Source organism: Bombina bombina, chromosome 12, assembly GCF_027579735.1.
Source record: "Bombina bombina isolate aBomBom1 chromosome 12, aBomBom1.pri, whole genome shotgun sequence".
Taxonomy (NCBI): Eukaryota; Metazoa; Chordata; class Amphibia; order Anura; family Bombinatoridae; genus Bombina; species Bombina bombina.
The window spans coordinates 90,812,201-90,832,174 of NC_069510.1; the positions used below are offsets into that span (position 1 = coordinate 90,812,201).

The following is a 19,974-nucleotide window of genomic DNA, read 5'->3' on the forward strand; positions in this document are numbered from 1 at the left end:
TCATCCATTTGCTGGTGGGTGCAATCCTTTGCTAACTTAATACATTTACTGTGAAAATTTGGTTGCTATAACTAATTTGGTTCATTGTTATTTCAACTGTGACAGTTTTTTTGTGCTTCTTAAAGGCACAGTAGCGTTTTTTATATTGCTTGTAAATTTATTTGAAAAGTATTTTCCAAGCTTGCTAGTCTCATTGCTAGTCTGTTTAAGCTTGAGAACCTCCGTGTATTACTAGGGGAGGTATTAGCGGCTCTGAATGATTGTAACACGGTTGCAATTCCAGAGAAAATATGTAGGCTGGATAAATATTTTGCGGTACCGGCTTGTACTGACGTTTTTCCTATACCTAAAAGGCTTACAGAAATTGTTAACAAGGAGTGGGATAGACCCGGTGTGCCTTTTTCTCCCCCTCCTATATTTAGAAAAATGTTTCCAATAGACGCCACCACACGGGACTTATGGCAGACGGTCCCTAAGGTGGAGGGAGCAGTTTCTACTCTGGCCAAGCGCACCACTATCCCGGTGGAGGATAGCTGTGCTTTTTCAGATCCAATGGATAAAAAGTTAGAGGGTTACCTTAAGAAAATGTTTGTTCAGCAAGGTTTCATATTACAACCCCTTGCATGCATTGCGCCTGTCACGGCTGCGGCGGCATTCTGGTTTGAGTCTCTGGAAGAGACCCTTAGCACAGCTCCATTGGATGAGATTATAGACAAGCTTAAAGTCCTTAAGCTAGCTAATTCATTTATTTCTGATGCCGTAGTACATTTAACTAAACTCACGGCTAAGAACTCCGCATTCGCCATTCAAGCGCGTAGGGCGCTGTAGCTTAAATCCTGGTCAGCCGATGTGACTTCTAAATCTAAATTGCTTAACATTCCTTTCAAAGGGCAGACATTATTCGGGCCCGGTTTGAAAGAAATTATCGCTGACATTACTGGAGGTAAGGGCCATGCCCTGCCTCAAGACAGGGCCAAACCAAGGGCTAAACAGTCTAATTTTCGTGCCTTTCGTAACTTCAAGGCAGGAGCAGCATCAACTTCCTCCGCTCCAAGACAGGAAGGAACTGTTGCTCGCTACAGACAGGGCTGGAAACCTAACCAGTCCTGGAACAAGGGCAAGCAGGCCAGAAAACCTGCTGCTGCCCCTAAGACAGCATGAAGTGAAGGCCCCCGATCCGGAAACGGATCTAGTGGGGGGCAGACTTTCTCTCTTCGCCCAGGCTTGGGCAAGAGATGTCCAGGATCCCTGGGCGTTAGAGATCATATCTCAGGGATATCTTCTGGACTTCAAAGCTTCTCCTCCAAAAGGGAGATTTCATCTTTCAAGGTTGTCAGCAAACCAGTTAAAGAAAGAGGCGTTTCTACGCTGTGTACAAGACCTTTTACTAATGGGAGTGATCCACCCAGTTCCGCGGTCGGAACACGGACAAGGGTTTTACTCAAATCTGTTTGTGGTTCCCAAAAAAGAGGGAACCTTCAGGCCAATCTTGGACTTAAAGATCCTAAACAAATTCCTAAGAGTTCCATCGTTCAAAATGGAAACTATTCGGACCATCTTACCTATGATCCAAGAGGGTCAGTACATGACCACAGTGGATTTAAAGGATGCCTACCTTCACATACCGATTCACAAGGATCATTACCGGTATCTAAGGTTTGCCTTCCTAAACAGGCATTACCAGTTTGTAGCTCTTCCCTTCGGGTTAGCTACAGCTCCAATAATCTTTACAAAGGTTCTGGGCTCTCTTCTGGCGGTACTAAGACCGCAAGGAATAGCGGTAGCTCCGTACCTAGACGACATTCTGATACAAGCGTCAAGTTTCCAAACTGCCAAGTCTCATACAGAGTTAGTTCTGGCATTTCTAAGGTCGCATGGGTGGAAGGTGAACGTAGAAAAGAGTTCTCTATTGCCACTCACAAGAGTTCCCTTCTTAGGGACTCTTATAGATTCTGTAGAAATGAAAATTTACCTGACAGAGGACAGGTTAACAAAACTTCTAAATGCTTGCCGTGTCCTTCATTCCATTCAACACCCGTCAGTGGCTCAATGCATGGAGATAATCGGCTTAATGGTAGCGGCAATGGACATAGTTAAGAGCAGTTTTAAATGCTCTTCTGGCTTGGCCTCAGTTAGCAACTCTGAGGTTCATCAGGTTTCAGTCGGACAACATCACGACTGTGGCTTACATCAACCATCAGGGAGGGACAAAGAGTTCCCTAGCGATGATGGAAGTCTCAAAGATAATTCGCTGGGCAGAGTCTCACTCTTGCCACCTGTCAGCGATCCACATCCCAGGCGTGGAGAACTGGGAGGCGGATTTCCTAAGTCGCCAGACTTTTCATCCGGGGGAGTGGGAACTTCATCCGGAGGTGTTTGCCCAACTGCTTCATCATTGGGGCAAACCAGATCTGGATCTCATGGCGTCTCGCCAGAACGCCAAGCTTCCTTGTTACGGATCCAGGTCCAGGGACCCGGGAGCGGTGCTGATAGATGCTCTGACAGCACCTTGGGTTTTCAACATGGCTTATGTGTTTCCACCCTTCCCGATGCTTCCTCGATTGATTGCCAGGATCAAACAGGAGAGAGCATCGATGATTCTAATAGCGCCTGCGTGGCCACGCAGGACCTGGTATGCAGATCTAGTGGACATGTCGTCCTGTCCACCATGGTCTCTGCCTCTGAGACAGGACCTTCTGATTCAGGGTCCTTTCAAACATCCAAATCTAATTTCTCTGAGGCTGACTGCATGGAGATTGAACGCTTGATTCTATCAAAGCGGGGATTCTCGGAGTCAGTGATTGATACCTTAATACAGGCTAGGAAACCTGTTACCAGGAAAATTTACCATAAAATATGGCGTAAATACTTATATTGGTGTGAATCCAAGACTTACTCATGGAGTAAGGTTAGGATTCCTAGGATATTGTCTTTTCTACAAGAAGGTTTAGAAAAGGGCTTATCTGCTAGTTCATTAAAGGGACAGATCTCAGCTCTGTCTATCCTTTTACACAAACGTCTGTCAGAAGTTCCAGACGTTCAGGCTTTTTGTCAGGCTTTGGCTAGGATTAAGCCTGTGTTTAAGACTGTTGCTCCGCCGTGGAGCTTAAACTTAGTTCTTAACGTTTTACAGGGTGTTCCGTTTGAACCCCTTCACTCCATTGATATCAAGCTGTTATCTTGGAAAGTTCTGTTTTTAATGGCTATTTCCTCGGCTCGAAGAGTCTCTGAGTTATCGGCCTTACTTTGTGATTCTCCTTATCTGATTTTTCATTCAGACAAGGTAGTTCTGCGTACTAAACCTGGGTTCTTACCTAAGGTAGTCACTAACAAGAATATCAATCAAGAGATTGTTGTTCCATCATTGTGCCCTAGCCCTTCTTCAAAGAAGGAACGACTTCTGCACAATCTGGACGTCGTCCGTGCCCTGAAATTTTATTTGCAGGCAACTAAGGATTTTAGACAAACTTCTTCTCTGTTTATCGTTTATTCTGGACAGAGGAGAGGTCAAAAAGCTTCGGCTACCTCTCTCTCTTTTTGGCTTCGTAGCATAATACGCTTAGCCTATGAGACTGCTGGACAGCAGCCTCCTGAAAGGATTACAGCTCATTCTACTAGAGCTGTGGCTTCCACTTGGGCCTTTAAGAATGAGGCCTCTGTTGAACAGATTTGCAAGGCTGCAACTTGGTCTTCACTTCACACTTTTTCAAAATTTTACAAATTTGACACTTTTTTGCTTCTTCGGAGGCTGTTTTTGGGAGAAAGGTTCTACAGGCAGTGGTTCCTTCCGTGTAAAGATCCTGCCTGTCCCTCCCGTCATCCGTGTACTTCTAGCTTTGGTATTGGTATCCCATAAGTAATGATGACCCGTGGACTGACTACACTTAACAGGAGAAAACATAATTTATGCTTACCTGATAAATTCCTTTCTCCTGTAGTGTAGTCAGTCCACGGCCCGCCCTGTTTTTTACGGCAGGTCTAAATTTTAAATTGAACTCCAGTCACCACTGCACCCTATAGTTTCTCCTTTCTCGTTTGGTTCGGTCGAATGACTGGGTATGACGTAGAGGGGAGGAGCTATATAGCAGCTCTGCTTGGGTGATCCTCTTGCACTTCCTGTTAGGGAGGAGATATAATCCAATAAGTAATGGATGACCCGTGGACTGACTACACTACAGGAGAAAGGAATTTATCAGGTAAGCATAAATTATGTTTTTTTAAAGTTTAATTAGCTGTTTAAATATTGACAAAATAAGTGTAAAGTTTAGTGTCTCTAAAACAATGGGCGCTGCCATGTTGTAACTTAGGTTACCTTCTCTTCTGTGGGCAATTAGGGACAGTTATAAATAGGTCACTAGAGTGTACAGTCAATAGCTGTGTAGAATATAACAATGTTCTGCATTTCCATTTCTAACAGGAACTGACAAGCTCACAATTTCAGAATTGAATTTCAGGAAAAAGGGAGAAAATAATGAAAATATATTGTAGCTTTTTTTTTATATACAATTTATCATTTTATATTACTAGCTCAGTGTTAAATGTCCCTTTAATTCACGTTGTTCTGGAAGTTGTTTTGTCAAAAATCTGACCTATATATTTGAATATCTTCTTTCTAGATACCCTTACTTGGAATAAACCAAGTTTAAATGGTGTTGCTCCTCTCCCTAGAAGTCTTCACTCTGCGACTACCATAAGCAATAAGTAAGTTTCACTTGAAATTAATCTTTATTTTCCATTACAAAACACTTCAATGTCTGAACTACCTCCTTTATGATAAAATGTTAATCTGTTGCTTGTTTCAAGGATGTATGTTTTTGGTGGCTGGGTTCCTCTTGTTATGGATGATGTGAAAGTAGCCACCCACGAGAAAGAATGGAAATGCACCAACACTCTGGCTTGTCTCAACTTAGGTAAGTTTATTTACTGGTACATTTATTGGTACAATAAGTCTAGGTAAACTGTCCATTTATGTTAATTTCAGTCAACCCTTTACATGATGTCTAAATCCATGTTAAACAGAGTATATGTGCTACTTTATACATATAGACATCTAATTCTTTTTGTGCATGTCCACTTGCTTTTAAAGGGACGTGAAATTAAAACTTGTATATTCTTGAATTAGACGGAGCATACAATAAAAAAAAAAAAAAAAGTTTCCAATGACTACCATTATCAAAGTTGCTTTGTGCTCAAGGTATTCCTTGTTGAAGAGTATATTTCGGTAGCAAGCATGTGTCTGTAGCACTACATATCGGAAAACACTGTTGCCATATAGTTATCTTGGAAATTAATGACAAGGTTAAAAGTTTTGCAATAAGATGTGCACTCTCCTGAACCTACCTAGCTGCATTTCAATAAAGTTTAAAGGGTCAGTCAAGTCCAAAATAATAGTTTGATTCAAATAGGGCATGTAATTTTAAACAACTTTCCAATTTATCACTAATTTTGCTTTGTTCTCTTGATATTCTTAGTTGAAAGCTAAATCTAGGTAGACTCATATGCTAATTTCTTAGACTTTGAAGGCCGCCTCTAATTTGAATGCATTTTGACCGCTAGAGGGCATTAGTTCATGTGTCATGTAGCTAACATTGAACTCATGCACGTGAAGTTACCAAGGGGCAGTTTAATTGCGACAGAGATTAATGTTAAAAAAGAGCGCTATAGCTAAAGGTGTAAATTAAAGTGAAGCAAAGTGCAGCAAACTATTAAATATAAGTGGTAATGGGACACTTAAATGTGTGTCAAATTATGTTCGAAAATATATGAAAATGTATCAATGGGGTGAAATACTTAGTGATAAAGTGATTCGTGCATACTAAGAATAGCCAAAAAGTTTAATTTAAAAAAGAAAAATAAATTAAATAAACAGTGACAAAGTTGTGCTATTTAGCAAGGCTCTGCCTAAAATTTAATGCAACAAAAACAAATAACAAAGTTAAAAACACAGAGAAATATATTAATAATAAAAACGGACGTCTCCATATATAAAAGGGATTTGCCAGTACACCAACAATATTAGAAAGCTTATCCTTATGGCCAAAATGGATTGAACAGTCCAGATACACGTTATTTTTTGGATAGATGATGCAGGCTTACCCCCAGACAATGCGTCTCTCAATGAAAGGCAAAAAGAAAATTACCGCCGTAGCGGAAGTGACGTCACCTATATGGGCGCTGGCCAGACTGAGTCCTCCGATTTGGTCCTTGTGTGATCGCTCTCGGGTTTCAGCTTGCTTGGTTCCACAGCAACAAAGTATCCGCTCTTTATGTGCCCAAAAGCACGCAGGATACTATGGAGAGGTGCTGTATGTTAAGTGCAGCTGTTCAACTAGGTATAAAGTTCAGCTTTTCAACCTTCAATAAGGCTTGTGGTTTCGGTACATAAGTAAGCACCAAGATAATGCAAAGTTCAGAGTTTCACAGACGGCAGACAGGCATCAATCTGTGACAGCAACTGGTAGCTGTGAAGTACTCTTTGAAGTTAGATAATGGCAACAAACAGCAACGCGTTTCTCCCTCTACAGGGCTTTCTCAAGATCTTGAGAAAAACGTGAACTTTTTTACTAAGCTCCCTTGTATTGTAGCTGCCTGCCGAGAATGAGTTCCCCAGTCTCTTTGCAAACATCGGAACTCTGACCCACCTCCATTCAGCTGCTCTCAGCTCAGCCCCTGTAGATTATCCTGCACTGAATAGAAGTGGGTCAGAGTTGCGATGTTTGCCAAGAGACAGTGAGGAAATCATTCTTTGCTCTGGGGATCAAAATCGGCAATTCCCAGAACCCCGCCCACTCAACGATCGCCAGCCCACCCCGTGAGGGAAATAGACAATGCTTGAACATCAGGTCTTTGTGTTTATATACATATAATATGATTTTTTGTGTGCTCTAGATAATGTAGCCCATTTCTCCAACATAGGTGTGTCCGGTCCACGGCGTCATCCTTACTTGTGGGATATTCTCCTCCCCAACAGGAAATGGCAAAGAGCCCAGCAAAGCTGACCATATAGTCCCTCCTAGGCTCCGCCTACCCCAGTCATTCTCTTTGCCGTTGCACAGGCAACATCTCCACGGAGATGGCTTAGAGTTTTTTGGTGTTTAAATGTAGTTTTTGTTCTTCAATCAAGAGTTTGTTATTTTAAAATAGTGCTGGTATGTACTATTTACTCTGGAACAGAAAAGAGATGAAGATTTCTGTTTGTAAGAGGAAAATGATTTTAGCAACCGTTACTAAAATCGATGGCTGTTCCACACAGGACTGTTGAGAGGAATTAACTTCAGTTGGGGGAAACAGTGGGCAGACTTTGCTGCTTGAGGTATGACACATTTCTAACAAGACTTGGTAATGCTGGAAGCTGTCATTTTCCCTATGGGAACCGGTAAGCCATTTTCTTAGTTTAAGTAAAAGAATAAAGGGCTTCATTAGGGCTTAAAAAACTGGTAGACATTTTTCTGGGCTAAAACGATTACTTTACTAAGTATATTTGGCAGATTATTACTTTTAATAGTTGTTAAATCTTGGGGATTGTTTTAATAAAAACGGCAGGCACTGTATTGGACACCTTTTTCACTGGGGGCCTTTTCTAGTCATAGACAGAGCCTCATTTTCGCGCCTCTAATGCGCAGTTGTTTTTGGAAAGCATGGCATGCAGATGCATGTGTGAGGAGCTAAGAACCACTGAAAAAGCTTATAGAAGGCATCATTTGGTATCGTATTCCCCTCTGGGCTTGGTTGGGTCTCAGCAAAGCAGATACCTGGGACTGTATAGGGGTTAAATGTAAAAACGGCTCCGGTTCTGTTATTTTAAGGGTTAAAGCTTTCAAATTTGGTGTGCAATACTTTTAAGGCTGTGGTGAAATTTTGGTGAATTTTGAACAATTCCTTCATACTTTCTTTCATGTAATTAACAAGAGTCCATGAGCTAGTGACGTATGGGATATACATTCCTACCAGGAGGGGCAAAGTTTCCCAAACCTTAAAATGCCTATAAATACACCCCTCACCACACCCACAAATCAGTTTTACAAACTTTGCCTCCAAGGGAGGTGGTGAAGTAAGTTTGTGCTAGATTCTACGTTGATATGCGCTCCGCAGCAAGTTGGAGCCCGGTTTTCCTCTCAGCGTGCAGTGAATGTCAGAGGGATGTGAAGAGAGTATTGCCTATTGAATGCAGTGATCTCCTTCTACGGGGTCTATTTCATAAGGTTCTCTGTTATCGGTCGTAGAGATTCATCTCTTACCTCCCTTTTCAGATCGACGATATACTCTTATATTTACCATTACCTCTACTGATTCTCGTTTCAGTACTGGTTTGGCTTTCTACAAACATGTAGATGAGTGTCCTGGGGTAAGTAAGTCTTATTTTCTGTGACACTCTAAGCTATGGTTGGGCACTTTATTTATAAAGTTCTAAATATATGTATTCAAACATTTATTTGCCTTGACTCAGAATGTTCAACTTTCCTTATTTTCAGACAGTCAGTTTCATATTTGGGATTATGCATTGAATTATCATATTTTTCTTACCTCAAAAATTTGACTTTTTTCCCTGTGGGCTGTTAATCTCGCGGGGGCTGAAAATGCTTCATTTTATTGCGTCATTCTTGGCGCGGACTTTTTTGGCGCAAAAATTATTTTCCGTTTCCGGCGTCATACGTGTCGCCGGAAGTTGCGTCATTTTTTGACGTTATTTTGCGCCAAAAATGTCGGCGTTCCGGATGTGGCGTCATTTTTGGCGCCAAAAGCATTTAGGCGCCAAATAATGTGGGCGTCTTATTTGGCGCCAAAAAATATGGGCGTCGCTTTTGTCTCCACATTATTTCAGTCTCATTTTTCATTTGCTTCTGGTTGCTAGAAGCTTGATATTTGGCATTCTTTCCCATTCCTGAAACTGTCTTATAAGGAATTTGATCTATTTTGCTTTATATGTTGTTTTTTCTCTTACATATTGCAAGATGTCTCACGTTGCATCTGAGCCAGAAGATACTACAGGAAAATCACTGCCTGCTGGATCTACCAAAGCTAAGTGTATCTGCTGTAAACTTTTGGTAGCTATTCCTCCAGCTGTTGTTTGTAATAATTGTCATGACAAACTTGTTAAAGCAGATAATATTTCCTTTAGTAATGTACCATTGCCTGTTGCAGTTCCCTCAACATCTAAGGTGCAGAATGAATGTTCCTGATAACATAAGAGATTTTGTTTCTGAATCTACAGGGAGTGCAGAATTATTAGGCAAGTTGTATTTTTGAGGATTAATTTTATTATTGAACAACAACCATGTTCTCAATGAACCCAAAAAATTCATTAATATCAAAGCTGAATAGTTTTGGAAGTAGTTTTTAGTTTGTTTTTAGTTATAGCTATTTTAGGGGGATATCTGTGTGTGCAGGTGACTATTACTGTGCATAATTATTAGGCAACTTAACAAAAAACAAATATATACCCATTTCAATTATTTATTTTTACCAGTGAAACCAATATAACATCTCAACATTCACAAATATACATTTCTGACATTCAAAAACAAAACAAAAACAAATCAGTGACCAATATAGCCACCTTTCTTTGCAAGGACACTCAAAAGCCTGCCATCCATGGATTCTGTCAGTGTTTTGATCTGTTCACCATCAACATTGCGTGCAGCAGCAACCACAGCCTCCCAGACACTGTTCAGAGAGGTGTACTGTTTTCCCTCCTTGTAAATCTCACATTTGATGATGGACCACAGGTTCTCAATGGGGTTCAGATCAGGTGAACAAGGAGGCCATGTCATTAGATTTTCTTCTTTTATACCCTTTCTTGCCAGCCACGCTGTGGAGTACTTGGACGCATGTGATGGAGCACTGTCCTGCATGAAAATCATGTTTTTCTTGAAGGATGCAGACTTCTTCCTGTACCACTGCTTGAAGAAGGTGTCTTCCAGAAACTGGCAGTAGGACTGGGAGTTGAGCTTGACTCCATCCTCAACCCGAAAAGGCCCCACAAGCTCATCTTTGATGATACCAGCCCAAACCAGTACTCCACCTCCACCTTGCTGGCGTCTGAGTCGGACTGGAGCTCTCTGCCCTTTACCAATCCAGCCACGGGCCCATCCATCTGGCCCATCAAGACTCACTCTTATTTCATCAGTCCATAAAACCTTAGAAAAATCAGTCTTGAGATATTTCTTGCCAGTCTTGACGTTTCAGCTTGTGTGTCTTGTTCAGTGGTGGTCGTCTTTCAGCCTTTCTTACCTTGGCCATGTCTCTGAGTATTGCACACCTTGTGCTTTTGGGCACTCCAGTGATGTTGCAGCTCTGAAAAATGGCCAAACTGGTGGCAAGTGGCATCTTGGCAGCTGCACGCTTGACTTTTCTCAGTTCATGGGCAGTTATTTTGCGCCTTGGTTTTTCCACACGCTTCTTGCGACCCTGTTGACTATTTTGAATGAAACGCTTGATTGTTCGATGATCACGCTTCAGAAGCTTTGCAATTTTAAGAGTGCTGCATCCCTCTGCAAGATATCTCACTATTTTTGACTTTTCTGAGCCTGTCAAGTCCTTCTTTTTGACCCATTTTGCCAAAGGAAAGGAAGTTGCCTAATAATTATGCACACCTGATATAGGGTGTTGATGTCATTAGACCACACCCCTTCTTATTACAGAGATGCACATCACCTAATATGCTTAATTGGTAGTAGGCTTTCGAGCCTATACAGCTTGGAGTAAGACAACATGCATAAAGAGGATGATGTGGTCAAAATACTCATTTGCCTAATAATGATGCACTCCCTGTATAAAGAAGGCTTTGTCTGTTATTTCTCCTTCTAGTAAACGTAAAAAGTCTTTTAAATCTTCTCTCTCTACAGATGAATTTTTAAATGAACACCATCATTCTGATTCTTTGGACTCTTCTGGTTCAGAGGATTCTATCTCAGAGATTGATGCTGATAAATCTTCATATTTATTTAAGATGGAATTTATTCGCTCTTTACTTAAAGAAGTACTAATTGCTTTAGAAATAGAGGATTCTAGTCCTCTTGATACTAATTCTATACGTTTGGATAAGGTTTTTAAAGCTCCTGCGGTTATTCCAGAAGTTTTTCCTGTTCCTAATGCTATTTCTGCAGTAATTTCCAAAGAATGGGATAAATTGGGTAATTCATTTACTCCTTCTAAACGTTTTAAGCAATTATATCCTGTTCCGCATGACAGGTTAGAATTTTGGGACAAAATCCCTAAAGTTGATGGGGCTATTTCTACCCTTGCTAAACGTACTACCATTCCTACGTCAGATGGTACCTCGTTTAAGGATCCTTTAGATAGAAAAATTGAATCTTTTCTAAGAAAAGCTTATCTGTGTTCAGGTAATCTTCTTAGACCTGCTATATCATTGGCTGATGTTGCTGCAGCTTCAACTTTTTGGTTGGAAACTCTAGCGCAACAAGTAACAAATCGTGATTCTCATGATATTATTATTCTTCTCCAGCATGCTAATAATTTTATCTGTGATGCCATTTTTGATATTATTAGAGTTGATGTTAGGTTTATGTCTCTGGCTATCTTAGCCAGAAGAGCTTTATGGCTTAAGACTTGGAATGCTGATATGGCTTCTAAATCAACTCTACTTTCCATTTCTTTCCAGGGAAACAAATTATTTGGTTCTCAGTTGGATTCTATTATTTCAACTGTTACTGGTGGGAAAGGAACTTTTTTACCACAGGATAAAAAATCTAAAGGTAAAAACAGGGCTAACAATCGTTTTCGTTCCTTTCGTTTCAATAAAGAACAAAAGCCTGATCCTTCGTCCTCAGGAGCAGTTTCAGTTTGGAAACCATCTCCAGTCTGGAATAAATCCAAGCCTGCTAGAAAGGCAAAGCCTGCTTCTAAGTTCACATGAAGGTACGGCCCTCATTCCAGTTCAGCTGGTAGGGGGCAGGTTACGTTTTTTCAAAGAAATTTGGATCAATTCTGTTCACAATCTTTGGATTCAGAACATTGTTTCAGAAGGGTACAGAATTGGTTTCAAGATGAGACCTCCTGCAAAGAGATTTCTCCAACATAGGTGTGTCCGGTCCACGGCGTCATCCTTACTTGTGGGATATTCTCTTCCCCAACAGGAAATGGCAAAGAGCCCAGCAAAGCTGGTCACATGATCCCTCCTAGGCTCCGCCTACCCCAGTCATTCTCTTTGCCGTTGTACAGGCAACATCTCCACGGAGATGGCTTAGAGTTTTTTAGTGTTTAACTGTAGTTTTTATTATTCAATCAAGAGTTTGTTATTTTAAAATAGTGCTGGTATGTACTATTTACTCAGAAACAGAAAAGAGATGAAGATTTCTGTTTGTATGAGGAAAATGATTTTAGCACCGTAACTAAAATCCATGGCTGTTCCACACAGGACTGTTGAGAGCAATTAACTTCAGTTGGGGGAACAGTGTGCAGTCTCTTGCTGCTTGAGGTATGACACATTCTAACAAGACGATGTAATGCTGGAAGCTGTCATTTTTCCCTATGGGATCCGGTAAGCCATGTTTATTACGATGGTAAATAAGGGCTTCACAAGGGCTTATTAAGATTGTAGACTTTTCTGGGCTAAATCGATTCAGTTTTAAAACATATTTAGCTTTGAGGAATCATTTTATCTGGGTTTATTGATATTATAATATCGGCAGGCACTGTATTAGACACCTTATTTCTCTGGGGCTTTCCCAAAGCATAAGCAGAGCCTCATTTTCGCGCCGGTGTGGCGCACTTGTTTTTGAGAGGCATGGCATGCAGTCGCATGTGAGAGGAGCTCTGATACTTAGAAAAGACTTTCTGAAGGCGTCATTTGGTATCGTATTCCCCTTTGGGCTTGGTTGGGTCTCAGCAAAGCAGATACCAGGGACTGTAAAGGGGTTAAAGTGTTAAAACGGCTCCGGTTCCGTTATTTTAAGGGTTAAAGCTTCCAAATTTGGTGTGCAATACTTTTAAGGCTTTAAGACACTGTGGTGAAAATTTGGTGAATTTTGTACAATTCCTTCATGTTTTTTCGCAATTGCAGTAATAAAGTGTGTTCAGTTTAAAATTTAAAGTGACAGTAACGGTTTTATTTTAAAACGTTTTTTGTACTTTATTATCAAGTTTATGCCTGTTTAACATGTCTGAACTACCAGATAGACTGTGTTCTGAATGTGGGGAAGCCAGAATTCCTGTTCATTTAAATAAATGTGATTTATGTGATAATGACAATGATGCCCAAGATGATTCCTCAAGTGAGGGGAGTAAGCATGGTACTGCATCATTCCCTCCTTCGTCTACACGAGTCTTGCCCACTCAGGAGGCCCCTAGTACATCTAGCGCGCCAATACTGCTTACTATGCAACAATTAACGGCTGTAATGGATAATTCTGTCAAAAACATTTTAGCCAAAATGAACCCTTGTCAGCGTAAGCGTGGCTGCTCTGTTTTAGTTACTGAAGAGCATGACGACGCTGATATTAATATCTCTGAAGGGCCCCTAACCCAATCTGAGGGGGCCAGGGAGGTTTTGTCTGAGGGAGAAATTACTGATTCAGGGAACATTTCTCAACAGGCTGAACCTGATGTAATTGCATTTAAATTTAAGTTGGAACATCTCCGCATTCTGCTTAAGGAGGTATTATCCACTCTGGATGATTGTGAAAAGTTGGTCATCCCAGAGAAACTATGTAAAATGGACAAGTTCCTAGAGGTGCCGGAGCTCCCAGAAGCTTTTCCTATACCCAAGCGGGTGGCGGACATTGTTAATAAAGAATGGGAAAGGCCCGGTATTCCTTTCGTCCCTCCCCCCATATTTAAAAAATTGTTTCCTATGGTCGACCCCAGAAAGGACTTATGGCAGACAGTCCCCAAGGTCGAGGGAGCGGTTTCTACTTTAAACAAACGCACCACTATACCCATAGAGGATAGTTGTGCTTTCAAAGATCCTATGGATAAAAAATTAGAAGGTTTGCTTAAAAAGATGTTTGTTCAGCAGGGTTACCTTCTACAACCAATTTCATGCATTGTCCCTGTCACTACAGCCGCATGTTTCTGGTTTGATGAACTGATAAAGGCGCTCGATAGTGATTCTCCTCCTTATGAGGAGATTATGGACAGAATCAATGCTCTCAAATTGGCTAATTCTTTCACCCTAGACGCCACTTTGCAATTGGCTAGGTTAGCGGCTAAGAATTCTGGGTTTGCTATTGTGGCGCGCAGAGCGCTTTGGTTGAAATCTTGGTCGGCTGACGCGTCTTCCAAGAACAAGCTACTAAACATTCCTTTCAAGGGGAAAACGCTGTTTGGCCCTGACTTGAAAGAGATTATCTCGGATATCACTGGGGGTAAGGGCCACGCCCTTCCTCAGGATCGGCCTTTCAAGGCGAAAAATAGACCCAATTTTCGTCCCTTTCGTAAAAACGGACCAGCCCAAAGTGCTACGTCCTCTAAGCAAGAGGGTAATACTTCTCAAGCCAAGCCAGCTTGGAGACCAATGCAAGGCTGGAACAAGGGAAAGCAGGCCAAGAAGCCTGCCACTGCTACCAAGACAGCATGAAATATTGGCCCCCGATCCGGGACCGGATCTGGTGGGGGGCAGACTCTCTCTCTTCGCTCAGGCTTGGGCAAGAGATGTTCTGGATCCTTGGGCGCTAGAAATAGTCTCCCAGGGTTATCTTCTGGAATTCAAGGGACTTCCCCCAAGGGGGAGGTTCCACAGGTCTCAGTTGTCTTCAGACCACATAAAAAGACAGGCGTTCTTACATTGTGTAGAAGACCTGTTAAAAATGGGAGTGATTCATCCTGTTCCACTAAGAGAACAAGGGATGGGGTTCTACTCCAATCTGTTCATAGTTCCCAAAAAAGAGGGAACGTTCAGACCAATCTTAGATCTCAAGATCTTAAACAAGTTTCTCAAGGTTCCATCTTTCAAGATGGAAACCATTCGAACTATTCTTCCTTCCATCCAGGAGGGTCAATTCATGACCACGGTGGATTTAAAGGATGCGTATCTACATATTCCTATCCACAAGGAACATCATCGGTTCCTAAGGTTTGCATTCCTGGACAAACATTACCAGTTCGTGGCGCTTCCTTTCGGATTAGCCACTGCTCCAAGGATTTTCACAAAGGTACTAGGCTCCCTTCTAGCGGTGCTAAGACCAAGGGGCATTGCAGTAGTACCTTACCTGGACGACATTCTGATTCAAGCGTCGTCCCTTCCTCAAGCAAAGGCTCACACGGACATTGTCCTGGCCTTTCTCAGATCTCACGGCTGGAAAGTGAACGTGGAAAAGAGTTCTCTATCCCCGTCAACAAGGGTTCCCTTCTTGGGAACAATTATAGACTCTTTAGAAATGAGGATCTTTCTAACAGAGGCCAGAAAAACAAAACTTCTAGACTCTTGTCGGATACTTCATTCCGTTCCTCTTCCTTCCATAGCTCAGTGCATGGAAGTGATCGGGTTGATGGTAGCGGCGATGGACATAGTTCCTTTTGCGCGCATTCATCTAAGACCATTACAACTGTGCATGCTCAGTCAGTGGAATGGGGACTATACAGACTTGTCTCCGAAGATACAAGTAAATCAGAGGACCAGAGACTCACTCCGTTGGTGGCTGTCCCTGGACAATCTGTCTCAAGGGATGACGTTCCGCAGACCAGAGTGGGTCATTGTCACGACCGACGCCAGTCTGATGGGCTGGGGCGCGGTCTGGGGATCCCTGAAAGCTCAGGGTCTTTGGTCTCGGGAAGAATCTCTTCTACCGATAAATATTCTGGAACTGAGAGCGATATTCAATGCTCTCAAGGCCTGGCCTCGGCTAGCGAGGACCAAGTTCATACGGTTTCAATCAGACAACATGACAACTGTTGCGTACATCAACCATCAGGGGGGAACAAGGAGTTCCCTAGCGATGGAAGAAGTGACCAAAATCATTCTATGGGCGGAGTCTCACTCCTGCCACCTGTCTGCTATCCACATCCCAGGAGTGGAAAATTGGGAAGCGGATTTTCTGAGTCGTCAGACATTGCATCCGGGGGAGTGGGAACTCCATCCGGAAATCTTTGCCCAAGTCACTCACCTGTGGGGCATTCCAGACATGGATCTGATGGCCTCTCGTCAGAACTTCAAAGTTCCTTGCTACGGGGCCAGATCCTGGGATCCCAAGGCGGCTCTAGTGGATGCACTAGTAGCACCTTGGACCTTCAAACTAGCTTATGTGTTCCCGCCATTTCCTCTCATCCCCAGGCTGGTAGCCAGGATCAATCAGGAGAGGGCGTCGGTGATCTTGATAGCTCCTGCATGGCCACGCAGGACTTGGTATGCAGATCTGGTGAATATGTCATCGGCTCCACCTTGGAAGCTACCTTTGAGACGAGACCTTCTTGTTCAGGGTCCGTTCGAACATCCGAATCTGGTTTCACTCCAGCTGACTGCTTGGAGATTGAACGCTTGATTTTATCGAAGCGAGGATTCTCAGATTCTGTTATCGATACTCTTGTTCAGGCCAGAAAGCCTGTAACTAGAAAGATTTACCACAAAATTTGGAAAAAATATATCTGTTGGTGTGAATCTAAAGGATTCCCTTGGGACAAGGTTAAGATTCCTAGGATTCTATCCTTCCTTCAAGAAGGATTGGAAAAAGGATTATCTGCTAGTTCCCTGAAGGGACAGATTTCTGCCTTGTCGGTATTACTTCACAAAAAGCTGGCAGCTGTGCCAGATGTTCAAGCCTTTGTTCAGGCTCTGGTTAGAATCAAGCCTGTTTACAAACCTTTGACTCCTCCTTGGAGTCTCAATTTAGTTCTTTCAGTTCTTCAGGGGGTTCCGTTTGAACCCTTACATTCCGTTGATATTAAGTTATTATCTTGGAAAGTTTTGTTTTTAGTTGCGATTTCTTCTGCTAGAAGAGTCTCAGAATTATCTGCTCTGCAGTGTTCTCCTCCTTATCTGGTGTTCCATGCAGATAAGGTGGTTTTACGTACTAAACCTGGTTTTCTTCCAAAAGTTGTTTCTAACAAAAACATTAACCAGGAGATTATCGTACCTTCTCTGTGTCCAAAACCAGTTTCAAAGAAGGAACGTTTGTTGCACAATTTGGATGTTGTTCGCGCTCTAAAATTCTATTTAGATGCTACAAAGGATTTTAGACAAACATCTTCCTTGTTTGTTGTTTATTCAGGTAAAAGGAGAGGTCAAAAAGCAACTTCTACCTCTCTCTCTTTTTGGATTAAAAGCATCATCAGATTGGCTTACGAGACTGCCGGACGGCAGCCTCCCGAAAGAATCACAGCTCATTCCACTAGGGCTGTGGCTTCCACATGGGCCTTCAAGAACGAGGCTTCTGTTGATCAGATATGTAGGGCAGCGACTTGGTCTTCACTACACACTTTTACCAAATTTTACAAGTTTGATACTTTTGCTTCTTCTGAGGCTATTTTTGGGAGAAAGGTTTTGCAAGCCGTGGTGCCTTCCATTTAGGTGACCTGATTTGCTCCCTCCCTTCATCCGTGTCCTAAAGCTTTGGTATTGGTTCCCACAAGTAAGGATGACGCCGTGGACCGGACACACCTATGTTGGAGAAAACAGAATTTATGTTTACCTGATAAATTTCTTTCTCCAACGGTGTGTCCGGTCCACGGCCCGCCCTGGTTTTTTAATCAGGTCTGATAATTTATTTTCTTTAACTACAGTCACCACGGTACCATATGGTTTCTCCTATGCAAATATTCCTCCTTAACGTCGGTCGAATGACTGGGGTAGGCGGAGCCTAGGAGGGATCATGTGACCAGCTTTGCTGGGCTCTTTGCCATTTCCTGTTGGGGAAGAGAATATCCCACAAGTAAGGATGACGCCGTGGACCGGACACACCGTTGGAGAAAGAAATTTATCAGGTAAACATAAATTCTGTTTTTTTCTTTCCCGTGTCCCAGTAAATCCAGTGAAAGCTCAAGCATTTCTGAATTGTGTTTCAGATCTAGAGTTGGCTGGAGTAATTATGCCAGTTCCAGTTCCGGAACAGGGGATGGGGTTTTATTCAAATCTCTTCATTATACCAAAGAAGGAGAATTCCTTCAGACCAGTTCTGGATCTAAAATTATTGAATCGTTATGTAAGGATACCAACGTTCAAGATGGTAACTGTAAGGACTATATTGCCTTTTGTTCAGCAAGGGAATTATATGTCCACAATAGATTTACAGGATGCATATCTGCATATTCCGATTCATCCAGATCATTATCAGTTCCTGAGATTCTCTTTTCTAGACAAGCATTACCAATTTGTGGCTCTACCGTTTGGCCTTGCTACAGCTCCAAGAATTTTCACAAAGATTCTCGGTGCCCTTCTGTCTGTAATCAGAGAACAGGGTATTGTGGTATTTCCTTATTTGGACGATATCTTGGTACTTGCTCAGTCTTTACATTTAGCAGAGTCTCATACGAATCGACTTGTGTTGTTTCTTCAAGATCATGGTTGGAGGATCAATTTACCAAAAAGTTCTTTGATTCCTCAAACAAGGGTAACCTTTCTGGGTTTCCAGATAGATTCAGTGTCCATGACTCTGTCTTTAACAGACAAGAGACGTCTAAAATTGATTACAGCTTGTCGAAACCTTCAGTCTCAATCATTCCCTTCGGTAGCCTTATGCATGGAAATTCTAGGTCTTATGACTGCTGCATCGGACGCGATCCCCTTTGCTCGTTTTCACATGCGACCTCTTCAGCTCTGTATGCTGAACCAATGGTGCAGGGATTACACGAAGATATATCAATTAATATCTTTAAAACCGATTGTTCGACACTCTCTAACGTGGTGGACAGATCACCATCGTTTAATTCAGGGGGCTTCTTTTGTTCTTCCGACCTGGACTGTAATTTCAACAGATGCAAGTCTCACAGGTTGGGGAGCTGTGTGGGGATCTCTGACGGCACAAGGAGTTTGGGAATCTCAGGAGGTGAGATTACCGATCAATATTTTGGAACTCCGTGCAATTTTCAGAGCTCTTCAGTTTTGGCCTCTTCTGAAGAGAGAATCGTTCATTTGTTTTCAGACAGACAATGTCACAACTGTGGCATACATCAATCATCAAGGAGGGACTCACAGTCCTCTGGCTATGAAAGAAGTATCTCGAATTTTGGTTTGGGCGGAATCCAGCTCCTGTCTAATATCTGCGGTTCATATCCCAGGTGTAGACAATTGGGAAGCGGATTATCTCAGTCGCCAAACGTTGCATCCGGGCGAATGGTCTCTTCACCCAGAGGTATTTCTTCAGATTGTTCAAATGTGGGGGCTCCCAGAGATAGATCTGATGGCCTCTCATCTAAACAAGAAACTTCCCAGGTATCTGTCCAGATCCCGGGATCCTCAGGCGGAGGCAGTGGATGCATTATCACTTCCTTGGAAGTATCATCCTGCCTATATCTTTCCGCCTCTAGTTCTTCTTCCAAGAGTAATCTCCAAGATTCTGAGGGAATGCTCGTTTGTTCTGCTAATAGCTCCGGCATGGCCTCACAGGTTTTGGTATGCGGATCTTGTCCGGATGGCATCTTGCCAACCATGGACTCTTCCGTTAAGACCAGACCTTCTGTCGCAAGGTCCTTTTTTCCATCCGGATCTGAAATCCTTAAATTTAAAGGTATGGAGATTGAACGCTTGATTCTTGGTCAAAGGTTTCTCTGACTCCGTGATTAATACTATGTTACAGGCTCGTAAATCTGTATCTCGAGAGATATATTATAGAGTCTGGAAGACTTATATTTCTTGGTGTCTTTCTCATCATTTTTCTTGGCATTCTTTTAGAATACCGAGAATTTTACAGTTTCTTCAGGATGGTTTAGATAAGGGTTTGTCCGCAAGTTCTTTGAAAGGACAAATCTCCGCTCTTTCTGTTCTTTTTCACAGAAAGATTGCTATTCTTCCTGATATTCATTGTTTTGTACAAGCTTTGGTTCGTATAAAACCTGTCATTAAGTCAATTTCTCCTCCATGGAGTT

At 42.2% G+C, this 19,974-nt stretch overlaps 1 protein-coding gene across 1 annotated transcript in view; it reads left to right on the top strand.

The window, feature by feature from the left end:
• Window positions 1-19,974, top strand: part of HCFC1 (host cell factor C1) — a gene marked incomplete in the record, with an annotated part of 480,694 nt that overhangs the window by 114,582 nt on the left and 346,138 nt on the right. Inside the window, 2 exon segments of the mRNA XM_053696082.1 lie at window positions 4,617-4,701; window positions 4,804-4,910. Of these exon segments, the coding sequence (XP_053552057.1) occupies window positions 4,617-4,701; window positions 4,804-4,910 (192 nt within the window).